At 39.0% G+C, this 16,219-nt stretch overlaps 1 protein-coding gene across 5 annotated transcripts in view; it reads right to left on the bottom strand.

Annotated features, from left to right (window-relative positions):
* RAB2A (RAB2A, member RAS oncogene family) overlaps positions 1-16,219 on the bottom strand; it is an 85,466-nt gene that overhangs the window by 33,747 nt on the left and 35,500 nt on the right. For all 5 annotated transcript variants that reach the window (XM_042924330.1, XM_042924334.1, XM_042924332.1 and 2 more), the window contains one exon: positions 9,778-9,845. In XM_042924330.1, the coding sequence (XP_042780264.1) occupies positions 9,778-9,845 (68 nt within the window). The remainder of the gene's footprint in view (positions 1-9,777; positions 9,846-16,219) is intronic.

The raw sequence follows: 16,219 nt of genomic DNA, 5'->3' as shown, positions 1-16,219 counted from the left end.
ACTATACTCGTCCCCTCCGGTGCTCCCCCGGAGACGGTGCACCCAGCGTCTAGAACCGGGTCTGGCACACAGGCATGCAGAGAAAGCCTCTCAAATGAAAGAATGAATCCTAATGTCTTAATCAAGTACACAAAATGGTCATTACTCCATTCCACCTAAATAAGAGGACACTGGTAAATCCTAACATGCTAACATTCAGTAAAAATAACTTTCCCTAAGTGAAAACTAAAAATGAGACCCTCCCTTGGTAACTTGCAAACAATTCTGGCACTTTTAGAATGATGTCTTATGCTAAACTGAATACGGAGAACATAAAAGAACTGTACAAATAGCCAACTCAGTTCATATAGTTTGAGGTTAAAACATTAGATGATACTAGCTGGAAGCATGAAATTCATTAAAATTGTTTTCATGTAATTTATTGAGATGTATCTTTCCAAAGAAGTCCTTTCAAATCCAAGTTCAAAATGTAAGCACTGTGGGAATTTTTTTCAACTGCTTATTAGGGTGGGAAAACTAAGGACTACATTTTTAAGAGAGTCATTCACTATGAATTATGTATACCAACACAGGAGTCTTGGTAAATAATACAAAAAAAAAAGATTTTTAGTAAAAGGGAAAACAGATTTTTAAAAAGAAGAAAAACAAATCTATACACCGTTTCCATTCTTCCCGTATTGTTTTACCAAAAACAAATGTTCCAGTATGGAATTTTGTACACGATGCATCATTTTACACTGAATCCATTCGATCTGGTTTTGCCTACCATTACAAATTAAACAGAAACTCGAGCAAATAAAAAGCCAAACATCCCCAGTGAGGACTATGAACATAACTATACATCTTAAAATCTAGATTACTTAATAATAAGCAAAGATCAGTATCAGAATAGTTCTGAATTCTTGAGACCTGACTGGTAAGAAAGACATCCTACACACTGGTCTAGTGTGTTAATGGCATTGATGGCCTTGAAATAAATCTTGCCCAGTAAAGTTTTTTTTTACTATGGCGTCCTTAACTATTCACAAAATGTTTTAACATTTAACAACTACCTGCATAAAGCTAGCCCAATGGTTAATTACCTTGAACATATTAAGGCAAAGTAATCTAGTTTTTAAAAAATACATTAAGAGGGGCACCTGGGTGGCTCAGCTGGGTAAGCATCTGACTCTTGATTTCGGCTCGGGTCATGATGTCATGGTTCGTGGGTTTGAGCCCCATATCGGGTCCTGCACCGACAGCGTGGAGCCTGCTTGGGATTTTCTCACTCCCTCTCTCTCTGCCCCTCCCCTGCTCACGTGTTCTCTCTCTCTCTCAGTAAATAAGTTAACATTAAAAAAATAAAAATAAATAATTAATATAACCTGACCAAATGATGATCAACCTATAATGTTTCACACAAAAATGAATGTCAACTTAGGAAATATAGATGTTATTTTGATCCTCTTCAATATAAGGTGTTGGCCTCAAGAAATTTTAGAAGCTTGAAACTGAATAGCATTTAGCATTATTTGTAGAGGGACTCCTAATAGTAGCTGAAGGTTTTAAAAAAACAAAGAGCATTTAATGAAACTGGAAATTGGACGATTGGCTAAGTGAACAGCACCAAAAAAACCTGGTTAGAGCGGCCATAAGTTTATCAGCTCCCAATATAGCTGTTTGAGTTCTGTAAAAAATCAGCAAGATGCCCAGATATGCAAAAAAGAACCGAGCAAGCCAGCCTTGCCAGATAATGGGAGGTGCTCATTTTCGGTGATGCTTAGTACGAAACAGTCATAGGGCGTCTGTGAAAAAGAATCTTTACAGACCTTTGTTTTCCATGTGAGGATTGCTAAATCAAATAAACTTGATTCTTTAGCCCATTCATTCATTCACGTGTTAATTTTAAGTGCAGTCTCCCCGCAGTGTGGGGCGCAAACTCATGACCCCAAGATCAAGAGTTGCATGTTCTACCAACTGAACCAGCCAGGTGCCCACAGCCCATACCTTTAAAACTGACTTCGGTTGGCAGATAAATATCCCCCAAATTGGCTTCTCCATGTGCCTGTCTGTCGCTAACAATTTTTGTGGTAACCAGGCCGGGAACTTAACTCCTCCTCCTCTCTTGTTACCTCTAGAACATACAACTTTACACACATTAAGCTACCGCTCAAAAATTCCTAACCGCCCTGAATTTAAGTCTTGATCTCTTGGGAATCTGATCTGTCTCTCTAGAATTGTATCTTCTTATTCGATAAAAGTCTTGTTCATACAGCCAACTTTTCTTCCTACTGATACTCTGCCTATCTCCTGAACATTCCTGCCTTTGTGCCTGTGTAACTCTGCCTGAAGAACTGCTTTCCTCCACCTCCCCAATTTCCATTTCCTCTGAGGACCCGTTCAAGCCCCCTGATTCTCTCACAAAGCTAGGAAGCTAGTCTACCACAGCCCGTAGTTATCTAGTTCTCCTCACACACCCAAGAGCACGTCCGTGTGATCATTTGGTTCTAGTATTATTGATTATATAAAAGGTACACACTGTTCAAATGCTGGTCTTGTTTCCTCTTTAGTTCTCCTTGAGGGATAGCCTAACTCAGAACACTGAAGTATATATGGCAGGCTCTCAAATTATGTTATCTTGATTGATCCCAAAGGGCTGATAAAGTCAGAAAAATAAGATTTGTGACAATCAGTATTATAGTAATACCTCTGTTCCCTGTTAGTCATTTGTCTAACAATCCCAGCTATATAGAACCCAGCCAAGCACCAAAAAAGAAGAAAAAAAGGATTTCTAAGTAACCAAGTTAAGTTGTCCAGGCCCAGGAATGAAATCTCAGGTACTTGACTAACAGACTCAACCTAAAAATCTAGACCTGTGATCAAGGAACTGCTCTCATTAAGGAAAAAGATTTTGAAATCTACATGCATGACCAGACTTCTGTTTTGGATGACAGTAATATTAGGAAAAATCAAAGTGATTTTTAGGCTGCCTCAGTCGCCACAGCAAGGACACAGAAAAAGTCAACCTGCACTATTTAAAGCTTTTTAAGGGAGTTTCCTACAGAAACCAAAGTAGATCATCTTGAGAAGAGAAACATGGTTGTGAATATCTATGTTACATTCTTTTAAAAAATTAAGAATATTTACTTAAAAAAAGAGAGAGGATTTCAGACTCTTTTAACACCGCCACTTAAGAGAAACTGGAGACCGCAGATGGGAGGTAAATAGGAGAGGAGAATGAACGTCTAAGGTATCTTCCTGTCCCTGTAGTTGTTCAAGAGAAGGTTGATGACAACTGCTGAAGGGGGCAAAAGCCTCCCCACTCCCGGGGTGGGTGGGATGGGAGCAGAGAGGAGGGGCAGAGGCAGGACTGTGTCCCAGTGCTTGGTTCCAGGCCCTTTGCCTGGTCCCAATGAATTCTGGTCATCCATCCTTACCGCCGCACCGAGCTATAAAAAACACCCATTGTTTTTGGTAAGAAGTTGAGTTATAAATGGACACATTTTTACAAAGGACCAAAAAATGCCTGTGAGGTGCTAAAAAGGTACTTTTTGGCATGTAGGCACATGACTTCGCACATTTACCAATAATACTAGTTCCAATGTATTGTTTGATGTACACAATATCTGTAAACTTAAAGTATTTTGAGGGACGCCGAGAAGAAACCTAGACTTAAAACATTTACGCTACAAATTTGGGGGGAGAGAATTAAATTTTTTTGGATATACCGGAAAAGGTAAATGAATAAAGAAGATGTGGGATACATATACAATGGAATACTACTTAGTGATCAAAAAGAATGAAATCTTGCCATCTGCAAGATTTAGATTCCATCCAACATGGACAGAACTAGAGTGTATTATGCTAAGTGAAATAAGTCAGAGAAAAACAGATACCATATAATTGCACTCACATGTGGAATTTAAAAAACAAAACAGATGACCATATGAGAAGGGAAGGAAAAATAAGATAAAAACAGAGGAGGAGGCAAACCATAAGAGACTCTTAAATACAAAGAACAAACTGAGGGTTGCTGGAGGGGAGGTGGGGAGGGAGATGGGTTAAACGGGTGATGGGCATTGAGGGCACTTGTTGGGATGAGCACTAGGGGTTATATGGAAGTGATGAATCATTAAATTTTACTCCTGAACCAATACTACACTGCAGGTTAATTAACTTGAATTTAAGATAAATAAATTTAATTTAAAAAAACACTACTTTGATACATTTTCCACCTATCAGACTGCAAAAAAGGACACCCAATATTCTGGCGGCTCACTGTTGACAAGGCTGTGGGAAAACAGCACTTGCGTTTTCAGTGGACGCGCAAAGTGGAAGAATCATGGGTTAATCTCCAGCGAGACCGCCTATGCATTTATTTTGTGCCTAAACAATCCCAATTACAGGAACCTACCCCAAAGACATACTGGGTGAAATGCAAGTTAGAGGAAACAAAACAACTTCAGAAGGTCAATGGGGCTGGGGTGGGGACTGTTTTAGATTAAAAGAGTCACGATAATCAAATGCAAGGGAGATCTTGATTGAACCATGGCATTTTTTTAAGTGAAAGTACATTTTTTTTTTAAATGTTTATTCATGTTTGAGAGACAGAGAGAGACAGAGCATGAGCGAGGAAGGGGCAGAGAGAGAGGGAGACGCAGAATCCAAAGCAGACTCCAGGCTCCGAGCTGTCAGCACGGAGCCCGACGCGGGGCTCGAACTCACAAACTGCGAGATCATGACCTGAGCCGAAGTCGGGTGCTGAACCGACTGAGCCACCCAGGTGCCCCTAAGTGAAAGTACATTTTGAGAACAACAGGAAATTTGAACACTGGGAATAGGAGACTTGTATAGAAGGCAATTTTAGTGTCTTCGTTAAATATCTGTGACGGGATAATGGTATTGCGTTTAGGGGGGAGCATATCCTTAGAGGATGTGTGCCGAGGTATGAAGGACGACGTCTGCAACTCTGAAATAGTTCAGAAGAGAACACGGTAAAAGGGACAAGGATGGAGGCTAGACTGCTATGAATGCATACAGTTTCACGTTTTGCACTGTGGAAACTTCTGACGTTTCGTAATATAAAAAAATAAGAAATGAGAAATCCCTAAAACTTGAAAACAAACAAACAAATGAACCTAACTATATCAAGTTGGTGGCACAACTGACTCAGATGAGAATTGTTCCAGGTTAGGTTAAAACAGTACTTTCATTTGATGCCTCCAGGGGTACATGTATGATAAGGGAAAAAGATGCAATAAAATCTTAAACTACGAAAAGAAAAGAAAAGAAAAGAAAAGAAAAGAAAAGAAAAGAAAGAAAAGAAAAAGAAAGAGAAAGAAAGAAAGAAAGGAAGGAAAATGTGACAAAAAGCATAAAGAAGAGTAAGAACACAAAACAAAGTGGGTAAAAGCTGGATGAAGGCGTGAGAGCGAGAGTGGACTTCTTAACGTCCTCCTTCCATCAGTCACGGAATAAGAACTGGGTACAATTTGTTTTCTTCTTTGATTTACGCTGACAGAGACTAAGAATATCACACAGTCGACTTCTGATAAAAGAAAAAAAAAATTTGCACAGGGTCCAAGGAAAGTGCTTTAAGGGAGGGACTGTTACACTGTTACCACTGCTTCCAGCAAGCCCTCCGGGGACTATCTGCTGGCAACTATACTTACTATTTTCAAAAAGGCAAAAAAAAAAAAAAAAAAAAAAAAAAAAATGCGAAGACGGTGGATGTGGAAATTCTGGGAGAAAACTTATTTTGTGTGAATGGAAATGGATATACAGTGGATGACAAACATCCTAAGATACTGAGTCACTGGGGAAAAAAAAAATCACTTCTTTAAGGCTGATGAAACAAATAATAACATTTGGCATATTTTTCCCTGAAGGCTCTAGGATGGTTTTGTAAATGTTGTGAGCCAGGAATAGACACGATCCTTGCTACTAAAAATGTAGTTTCCTATCCAAATGTATAAGCACGCTGCAAAACATTAACGATAAGGAAACCATGTTCCATTCAGATATAAAACTAAGCGTGGAAAGAACCATAATGTGTGTAACAGAGCATCTATTACAACAGTTTTGGAAGTTAGGTACGAAAGTAAGATGAAAACCTCTAAGGCAGAGATTCAAGAGGCAACTTTCAAAAGTAGTAAGTTAACAAGAACTACCTTATGACTGAGCAATTGTACTACTAGGTATTTATCCAAAGGATACAAAAATGCTGTTTCGAAGGGGCATGTGCACCCCAATGTTTATAGCAGCACTATCGACAATAGCCAAAGAATGGAAAAGCCCCAATGTCCATCGATGAATGGGTAAAGAAGATGTGGTGTTTATGGGTAAAGAAGGTGTGGTGTGTACACACACACACACACACACACACACACACACACACACACACTGGAATATTATTCACTGATCAAAAAGAATGAAATCTTGCCATTTGCAAAAATGTGGATGGAACTAGAGTGTATTATGCTAAGCGAAAAAGTCAGAGAAAGACAAGCATCATATGACTTCACTCCTATGTGGAATTTAAGAAACAAAACATGAACATGAGGGAAGGGAAGCAAAAATAATACAAAAATAGAGCAGGAGACAAACCATAAATACTCTTAAATACAGAGAACAAACTGAGGGTTGCTGGCAGGGTGTTGGGTGGGGGGAGGGGGTAAATAGGTAATGGGCATTAAGGAGGGCACTTGTAGGGATGAGCATTGGGTGTTACATAAGTGATGAATCATTAAATTCTGTTCCTGAAATCATTATTACGCTATATGTTAACTAACTTGGATTTAAATATATACATAAAAAAAGTAGTAAGTTTTGTGAACACTCTTTAAAATCTGAGACAGGCTACTGGTGCCTAGCACCTGCCATGCGGGAGCCCTGGAATTCTTTTCTGGGAGTCATGATGTCTTCAATGGTACCAGTCTCTCCGTTTTAGATAGAGGAAAGAAGACTATCTCTCTGCCTTTCTAGAGGAAGTATGAACAAGGTGTTGCTGTTTTTCTAATTCTCTTTCATGCTGTCCAAAATAAGCAATTATGACAGCAATTATTAACTAACCACAAGAACTTGGAGCTCAATACATAACACAACAGATTTCTTCTGACAGATCACTGAAATGTAAAATAATCAACTCATAAGCAAGGGGGGAAAAGACAGGACTAGTTAACCTACAACAGAAACAACTGGGGAATGAATGACTTGTTCAAGGTTCAAAAACTGGAGGGCAGGGAATTATTTAAGAGAATACCTCAAGGACAGAAGGACAACCGGATAAATGAGAATAAACCACAACAAGGTGCTTTGTGTCTATGTCACATAATTTTCACTATGAAATTAACCTTCCCTATGGAGCTATGTACTTTAGTAATAACGTCTCTTGAATGCATCCAATGATCCTACAGACTGTTTAGAATGAGATTCTTTACTTACTCATTCAATAAAATTTACCAAACATCAGCCAGTACACTATGAATGCAAGATACAAAGTTGAGTAGGATACAGAGGGTCCTTTCCCTCATGATTATTATGAGGCTGGTGAACAACTACGATAACAACAGGAGCAGAAATATACATAAATTATGGGGAGAATCAGCTATCTCATGGGTGTCACAGAGGCTCCAGAATTCACATCTGAGCTGGTCTTAAATGAAAAACGGGGGGAACGTACTTCAAGCACAGCAAGTATTCATGCAAAGTGCAAGGTATGAAAGGCATATTTATTACAGAAGAGCAAGTAGTTTGGTTCACACAACCCTACACGGCAGGATGTGTCCTGCACGAGTTTATTAGCTAAGAAAGCAAGCTAGCTTACATAAAACCACCCACTTCTGAAAAAGAAGAATAAACTCTTTTAACACAGGAGAGAATACTTCCTTTCGGCTGGAGAGCATTAATTTTAAATCTCTAGGAGGGAAGGGACTTTGCATATTTCATTTTTCTCTTTCCCAAGCAGTTCTGAAATCATGTCACCCAAGAGAATATAAATCAAAAAAGTTATGAGACACTACAGGCTCGGGGTGGGGGAGGGGAATGCTAAGAAACAGTAAAAGCATAAATCTTCACTTAAAAAGAAGAGATAAGAAACCACAAGAACCTGGAGTTCAATATATAACTCTGGAACAGAGCAAGATAGAGATTTAGGGGTTTCCATCTCAGGGATTTACTATGTGATGCGTAGGAAGTATCAGGAAACCTAGGTGTCACAACAGCCTGCAGCAACTGGCTGGGTCTTCTTGTGAGATATTCTCCCATCTGTGAGACCGAGTATCCTCCAAGGTTCCTTTCTTCAGTAACTATTATAGTGACAGCTAAGAAACTAAGACTGAGCGACAAGAGAAAAAACGGACAGGGGAATATGATGATAAAATTCCCCATCTTTTAAATTTCATTTACTAGTTTAGAGAATTTGCTTTGTCATAACAGGTGACCTTTTGGGTTTTCTCAATTAGGGTTCTGTAAAGAATGAAGTACTAATTGCCCTACGGCAGTGGATCCCAGGACTCCCGGGAGTCCCTAACCCTTTAAGGGTCCATGAGGTTCTCCATTTCCCAACTACTTATTTGTGTGAGGTTGCATTTTCTTTTCTTTTTTTTAATGTCTATTTATTTCTGAGAGAGAGCGCATGCTGGGGGAGGGGGTTGGGGGGGGCGGGGACAGAGCATCCTAGTCAGGCTCTGCACTGACCGCTCTACGTGGAGTTCTAGCTCATGGACCATGACATCATACCTGAGCCGAAGTTGGACGCTTAACCGACTAACCCACCCAGGCACCCCGAGGTTATATTTTCTTCATATACTCCAACTAAACAATGCACATTAGACCTTATGCAGAAGCAGGTATGAGAATTCAAGCTGTTTTCTATTAAGCAGACAGTGAAGAGGTTTTTCAAAACGTAACAAAATGACACTCTTCTCACTAGAAAAATAAAGTTTTTGTTTTGGAAAACCAGTCAATTCTCATAAAAATTGCTTTGTTGATCCTAACACATAAGAAGTTTATTATACTTATCTTCAAGTGAATTACTAATTGGGTATTTATAAGTTTCTCAGTTTTGTAATGTAAATATTGATAGCTATAAGGCACATAAGCAAAGGCTCTTTGGGGTCCTCATTAATTTTTAAAAGTATAAAGAAAGGGATTCTGAGACCAAAAAGTTTGAGAACCGTTACCTTAAGGTATCCATTGTATGTAACAAAGTAACTTCTCTATTATACACTTAAGTCGGGAGGAAAGAGAAAACAGTATCCTGTTGTGCGGTTTAGATCACAAACTGGTACTAAAAACTCTATGGCACAGCATGGAACAGACACTCGGTGAACATAAATGGGAGGGAGAATTAGGGCTGGGAGCAAGGCTGCTTCAAGTGGTTGGGACTAAATCAAACTTCTATTTTTTATGTTTTAAACCAAACTTTTAAAATTAATAAGCGGTCAGATCAAGTGACTCTATCGTGTTTACATTCATATTTTATTTCGTAGGTGTACTTTAGATATGCTGCTTTATTTTCTTAAAAACAGTTTCTGGAGCATTTCCATTTAGACCACACGGCATGAGCATGTGTTCAGACACGTTCACCTACACCCAAGGCCTGTGATACACCTGTTGAAAACACTGCATAAGAAAACCTAATCTTTTCTGGCACCACATTTCATCTCATGGCTATGTGGATGCTGGTGCCTAACAAATCATAATAGGCATAAAACGACATTAAAACAAAACAAAACAGACACTGTACTTTCATAGGACAACTTTACTGAGGGCATACAATGTATTTGCTATACTTACCGTATCCCATATCTGAAGTTTTATCTGTTTTCCATCAATAGTTATCATTCGAGCACCAAACTCTACACCTGAACAGACAAAAAAATGATTTGTTACACAAACTAGTGGGACTATATTTCACATTTAAGGATTTTTTAAAAAAAGGATGTTTATTTCCAGGACATACTATCCCAGATGATACATAGATGAACTTTACCAAATATGGCCCCTACCCTGAGAAAACAAATAAACTAAGGCAGAGGTGCTAAAAGGCGTAAGTTAAAGACACAATTAAAATACTAAGATACTCAAGTCTAGTAGAGTTAGAAAACAAACTGTCGTCCTCATGTTTTCATAGGTTCCATAATATAAAAAAACTAGAAATGAGATTCAAGAACCGTAATTATTAGTAACAATATTAAAATTCCTTGAAAACTATTAATATGGTATAAAAATCATTAAAGGGATAGAGGCCCTTCAACATCATAGCTTTGGTTCCCAGCATGGGTTATCAACTAGTAAAGAACTCTCCTAATCCCACTACAGATAATCACTGTTTGAACACACTTCGAGATGTTGCTCTAAGTGAAGATACACACAGAAGTGTATGTACACTCTATACAGATGGGGGCACATAAATGCCGCTCTGCAATTTGCTTCTCAGACAATAACAAACATTACTCCGTATCACAAATCTCATTACAGATCAATCAGTCAATAAACTATGCCATTACTTTTGGTGACTGCGAGTGTGTGTGTGTGTGTGTGTGTGTGTGTGTACACACTTTACTAAGTTGGTAAGCTGGTTACAAATACAGGTCATTGCCGAATTTTCACTAAGTAGCTAAAACTGAAATGAACTTTCTACATACATCTTTCAACTAAGGATTATGACTAAAGGCAGATCATATGAAATAGAATTGCAGGTCAAAGGGAGTACAACCTTTTTTTTTTTTTAAACATTTTTTTTAACGTTTATTTTTGAGAGACAGAGACAGAGCATGGGCAGGGGAGGGGCAGAGAGAGAGGGAGACACAGAATCTGAAGCAGGCTCCAGGCTCCGAGCTCCGAGCTGTCAGCACAGAACCCGATGTGGGGCTCGAACTCACGAACCATGAACTCTCAACCTGAGCTGAAGTCGGCCGCTTAACCGACCGTGTCACTCAGGTGATCCTAGGAGTACAAACTTTCTTAACACAAGTTAACTACTCTGGCTTTTCTCCTTCATTTATCTTTTTTTTTTCCTCCTCCCCCCTTATCATCTTTTTTTGAAAGTACTCAGTCTGGGTGGCTCAGTTGGTTAAGCAGCCAACTCTTGATTTCGGCTAATGTCATGAATTCACGGTTTGTGGGATCGAGCCCCACGCTGTCAGTGCTTGGGATCCTCTCTCTCCCTCTCTCTCTGCCCCTCCGCCACTCACATTCTCTCTCACTCAAAATAAATTAAAAAAAAAAAATTTTTAAACATAGGAGGAAAAAAAAGGGATAATTTCAGAGCAGCAAACAGCTGTGAAGGAGACTCTGAAAGAAGTCTATCACTTCTATTACACTGAGTCGTTACTGCTTGGAGTGCGCTCCATCAGTATTTAGATCAGAGTCAGGGTGAAGGGAAGACACACATGGTCCTCAGAAACCAGATGTCAACTTGGCAGAAGAACAGCTTCTAGTTGCCCAGGGGAGGGCATAATGCCCAGTGTCAGAATTCCCTTTCAGCAGCTCCTGTAACTCCCCCGACCATGACCAGGAAGATGGCACAGACGACAGGTAATTTGTTCTTTCGTGATTCGTAACTCGGTGAAGTTTTTACTCTACATCTTAACAATGATTCCATCCTGGGGGCAGAGTCAATACCAGGCAATTAATGGTACATTTCTCAGACTCAGAAATAAAGAAGAGTTAGAGAGACTCAGGAGTCATGATGCACTAGAATGAAAAATACAAAACTGCAAAATTCTGCCACACAACCATTTTTTATACCTGCCAATCTACATATTAATTACAAGTATATACATATATAAATCTAAAAATATACATATTCACACGTACTCTGTGCCACAGGGTGGGAGACACACAAAACAACCGCCCACCAGCTTACCATTAACATGAAAATGGGAGTAGCTGAAGGGAGAAACCAGCGGCTAAATATTATACAAGTGCTCTTTGAAGTATCCGGTATTTAAAAGGAATGTACTAATGTACAATATTCTATGTAGCTAGATATTTAACAAAGTGGAAGCTTTTTCATGAATCTATTGTTTCGTTTCTAGCCACAAACTAGAGAGAGAATGCCTACTTTTCCTTCCATCATCACAGATGGGCTTTTCACCTCAATCGAAAAATGCTGCATCACTCACTGGGATTAAAGATTTCTTCAATCTAATGCATAATGTCAAATTGGACAAAAAACAACTACAAACTAGAAACAGACCCTTGACTCGTGTTGGATGGGCAAGGCCCAGGGACTGACATCTTGGGCAGAGGGACACAGATCTGAAGAATGACTGGCATCCACTGTGTCCTGGCAGATGAGAGGCTAAGGACACCTGTGCTGCGGGACTGCTGCTATGGTTCCCGCTTCCTGACTCCGAAGATGCTTCATTCCTGCCCATTCCCAAATGTGAGTCTTTACTCTCCTGAGGGTTCCACGTAAAATTCCAGGAATTCTAACATATCCCCTTTTGCTTTACCTGGCCACACTTGGGTTTTGGTACATTTATCTCTTTAGTCAAAGTAAGCAAAGAAGGGTTGTTGAAGCTTGAAGTCTTTTAAACAAAGATTTTGCCTGTAAAAATATATCCAATTTTTGTATTTATTTATTTATTTATTTATTTATTTATTAAGTTTTATTTATTTTTGAGGGAGAGACACACACACACACACACACACACACAGACACACACACACACACACACACAGCGTGAGTCAGGGAGGGGCAGAGAGAAAGGGATACACAGAATCCGAAGCAGGTTCCAGACTCTGAGCTGTCAGCACAGAGCCCTATGTGGGGCTTGAACTCACAGACCAAGAAGAGATCATGACCTGAGCCGAAGTTGGATGCTTAACCGACTGAGCCACTCAGGCACCCCAAAATATATCCAATTTTAAAGATGTTAAATGAAAATCGTATCATATGAAAATCAGGATTTGTTTCTAAAGCAGGGAAATGTCATAATAAAATTGATGTTTTAATACTATTTATCAATAGGGTCAGGATACAGAATTTAAAAACAAGAGGTAAAGAACTAACTAGTTCTTAACAAGACTACTGTATTATCCAGGAATGAGATAAAGAATGACGGCAGGAAGAAAAATACATCTTTTTTAAAATTTTATTTTAGAGACAGAGTGAGTGTGCAAGTGAGGGAGAGGGGAAGAGGGAAAGAGAGAACCTTAAGCAGGCTCCATGCTCAGTGCAAAATCTGATGAGGGGCTCGATCCCATGACCCTGGGATCATGACCTGAGCTGAAATCAAGAGTCGGATGCTCAACTGACTGAGCCACCCTGGAGCCCCTTTTTTATTTTTTTTATTTTCTGAAAAATACACATCTTAAAGGAAAAACTGACAAGCACTGATTACTGAAAAACTGTGATTTGTTTTCCTATCAAATGAAACAAAAACAGAATCTGATTTCAGTTTCAGAACTGTAACTCCTTCTCATTTACCTACTTGTAACTGGGCTCAATGTAGTCTGTGTGGCAAAAGAAAATACTGAAACTTAAGTGCACTATAAGACTCAGTAACAAAAACTGAAAACCTTATTTCTCTTCTGGGTTATTAAAAATTTTCAATCTTTTTTCGTAAGTGTATATGGGTGTGTGTGTGTGTGTGTGTGTGTGTGTGTATTTATATATATGCTTAAGAACTCAATTTAGACACACTTTCCTATCTTTTTTTCAAGGGATAAACCATCATCCCCTATGCCCTTGAGGTTCTCTTCTCAGATGCATTTTCAATTAACAGCCAATCTGGCTGCCAGAGAGATGGTCTGTGGAGCCAAATGCAAGAAGGCCTCATTTACCTGATGTTGTTAGGGAGCGATGCTTATTTTTTCAGTTATGTTATTCACTTGCAACCTTCCAAAACAAAATAGTCTGAATGTAAATAGATACTTTTTAACTGCCTCTAGATCATTATCATCCTTGCGTAGTAAGAAATGTGAAGCCTTGCAAAAAGAAAAGAAAAGAAAAGAAAAGGAAAGAAAAGAAAAGAAGAAAAAAGAAAAAAAGAAAAGAATGTGAAGCCTTGCAGGGTAACCATTTGTTGAGCATTCAAAGATCGATGTCTACTAATTGTGGGACTGTGTGCAAAATGTTAAATCTCTTCTGCGTCAGTTTCCTTATCTGTAAAATGATATTAATAAAACCCATCTCATAAGATTTTTTTCAAGATTAAAGGGTTACTACACACAAAACAAGAGCCGGGCTTGGCATACAGTAAGTACTCAGTATGTGTGAGCTATAATTATTATTCCCTACTCTACACCAAAATTTCTATACCACCACTCACATAACTAATGATGCCAAGCCGTTTGAGAAAGGGCCACTTGTCAGAGCCAAGTGACCATGGGGCTGTCACAGCAGAGAGCAGAGCCACAACAGTAGAACACAGGGACCTGTGCTGGGACCTAGACATTGTGGAGGTTCAAAACAGAGACTTGTGGGAAGAAAGCTTTATGTCCCTAGTTCTAGAAACAAGGGAAAAACTAGATTATTGAAGAGTAACTTCCTTAACTTTCCATGAAAAAATGAATAGCACCTTTAAGGTAAACCACTAGAAGTTTCCAATTGCAGAGAAAAAGATCATCATGCCCTCAACTTGTAAGTCATTTCAGAGATTTTGGTCATAAATTACACAAACAAAACAAAAAGGTGCAAATATTAGACAAGGAAAAATTTATGACTTACAGATAGGCCAGTCTGGGCCAGTCTACCCAGAGCATGCAAAATAATTAATTTCACAAAAGTAATGGTGAAAAAAAACACAAACCTATCCACAATAGTAACAAAATAAACTTAAAAAAAAAGCACAAGGCCTATAAGAAGAAAATTATAAAACTTTACTGAAGAGCATTTAAAAAGTTGGGGGGAAACGGGGCACCTGGGTGGCTTGGCTCAGTCAGTTAAGTGTCTGACTCTTGGTTTTGGTTCAGGTAACAAAACCCACGGTTTCATGGGTTCGAACCCTGAGAGTCAGGCTCTGCGCGCTCTGCGCACTGGTCATGAGGAGCCTGCTTGGGAGTCTCTCTCTCCCGCTCCCTCTGCCCTTTCCCCTCTTGTGCTCTGTTTCTTTCAAAATAAATAAACTTAAAAAAAAAATAAAAACAATGATCAAGAAAACTTCAAAAAGGAAAAATGTCAATCACATATTAATTATACTACAAAGTTACTATAAATATCAGTAGTATATTTTCTCATGAAATAGAGAAAAACAGAAACAAAACAAAAACCCAAAACATAAATGGAATAGATTTGAGAGTCCTCAAACAGACTTGCTTACCTATGGAGACTTAGCATATGACAAAGGTGATGGTTCAAGCAGGAAAGAAAGATGGATTATTTAATTAATGGGTGTGGGGCTACACGTTATATATGGATTAAAGAAAATCACATACGTGGCCATACACCAGACAGGGTATGAATTTACAGTAGTAGAAAAGTACTTAAGGCAACAGGAAGTAATTTTTGTACTGGGCAGCCTTCCTTAGTGAGGCCTGGAAGCCAAAAAGAAAACCATCAACAGATTTGACAAAAAAAAAAAAAAACCACAACAACAAACCAGTAATAGAAGGGGCAAAGATAAAAACAGGTAATTCAAAGAGAAAAGACACAGAAGTGGATCTTAAACCTATGAAAAACGCTCAGCCTCACTAAAAATTAGAGAGCAGGAAAGTAAAATAATCACTATTCTCTGCCCATTTCACGAAGAGCAAAAACACGACTAAGCCACAGCGGAGGGAAGGCCCAGGAGAAACGGGCACTTCAGTAGCCACCGGTGGAGGGAATGCACATCAGAACAGCTTTGTGTGTGTTTGTGAATACATTTAAAACCCTAAAAGGCTACAAACACATCAGTGGTTGCTGGAGGGCCAAAGGAAAATTATATAGGGAATTTAACTTTCTCTGGAGTTTTCTACAATGTTTTCTTAATAAGCGCACCCTGTCAAGGAAATACATTTTACTATTCCAGTAACATAGACTCTGAGATCTAAACTCGATGTTCACAGAGTGCTTTTAAGCTATCTCCCTAGTTCTTGGCAATGTTATCTCAGAAAAGTGAACCCCAATTAAATGAGGGGTATTTGTAACTGATCTGTGGGAAGCCTGACACAAGAAATGATGCTTCAATTCTACAACCTTTACCCCCAAAGGACACTTTCACTCCTCAGTCATTTCTTATAGGACAGCTGCTTTAAGGATGTGGGGGAGTTAGGCAGGAAGGTGGCACAACATATGCCTAGCCTC

The sequence above is a fragment of the Panthera leo genome, chromosome F2 (genome assembly GCF_018350215.1).
Source record: "Panthera leo isolate Ple1 chromosome F2, P.leo_Ple1_pat1.1, whole genome shotgun sequence".
Lineage (NCBI taxonomy): Eukaryota > Metazoa > Chordata > Mammalia > Carnivora > Felidae > Panthera > Panthera leo.
Note: the sequence above shows the minus strand (reverse complement) of the source record. Positions and strands in the feature narration are given on the sequence as shown.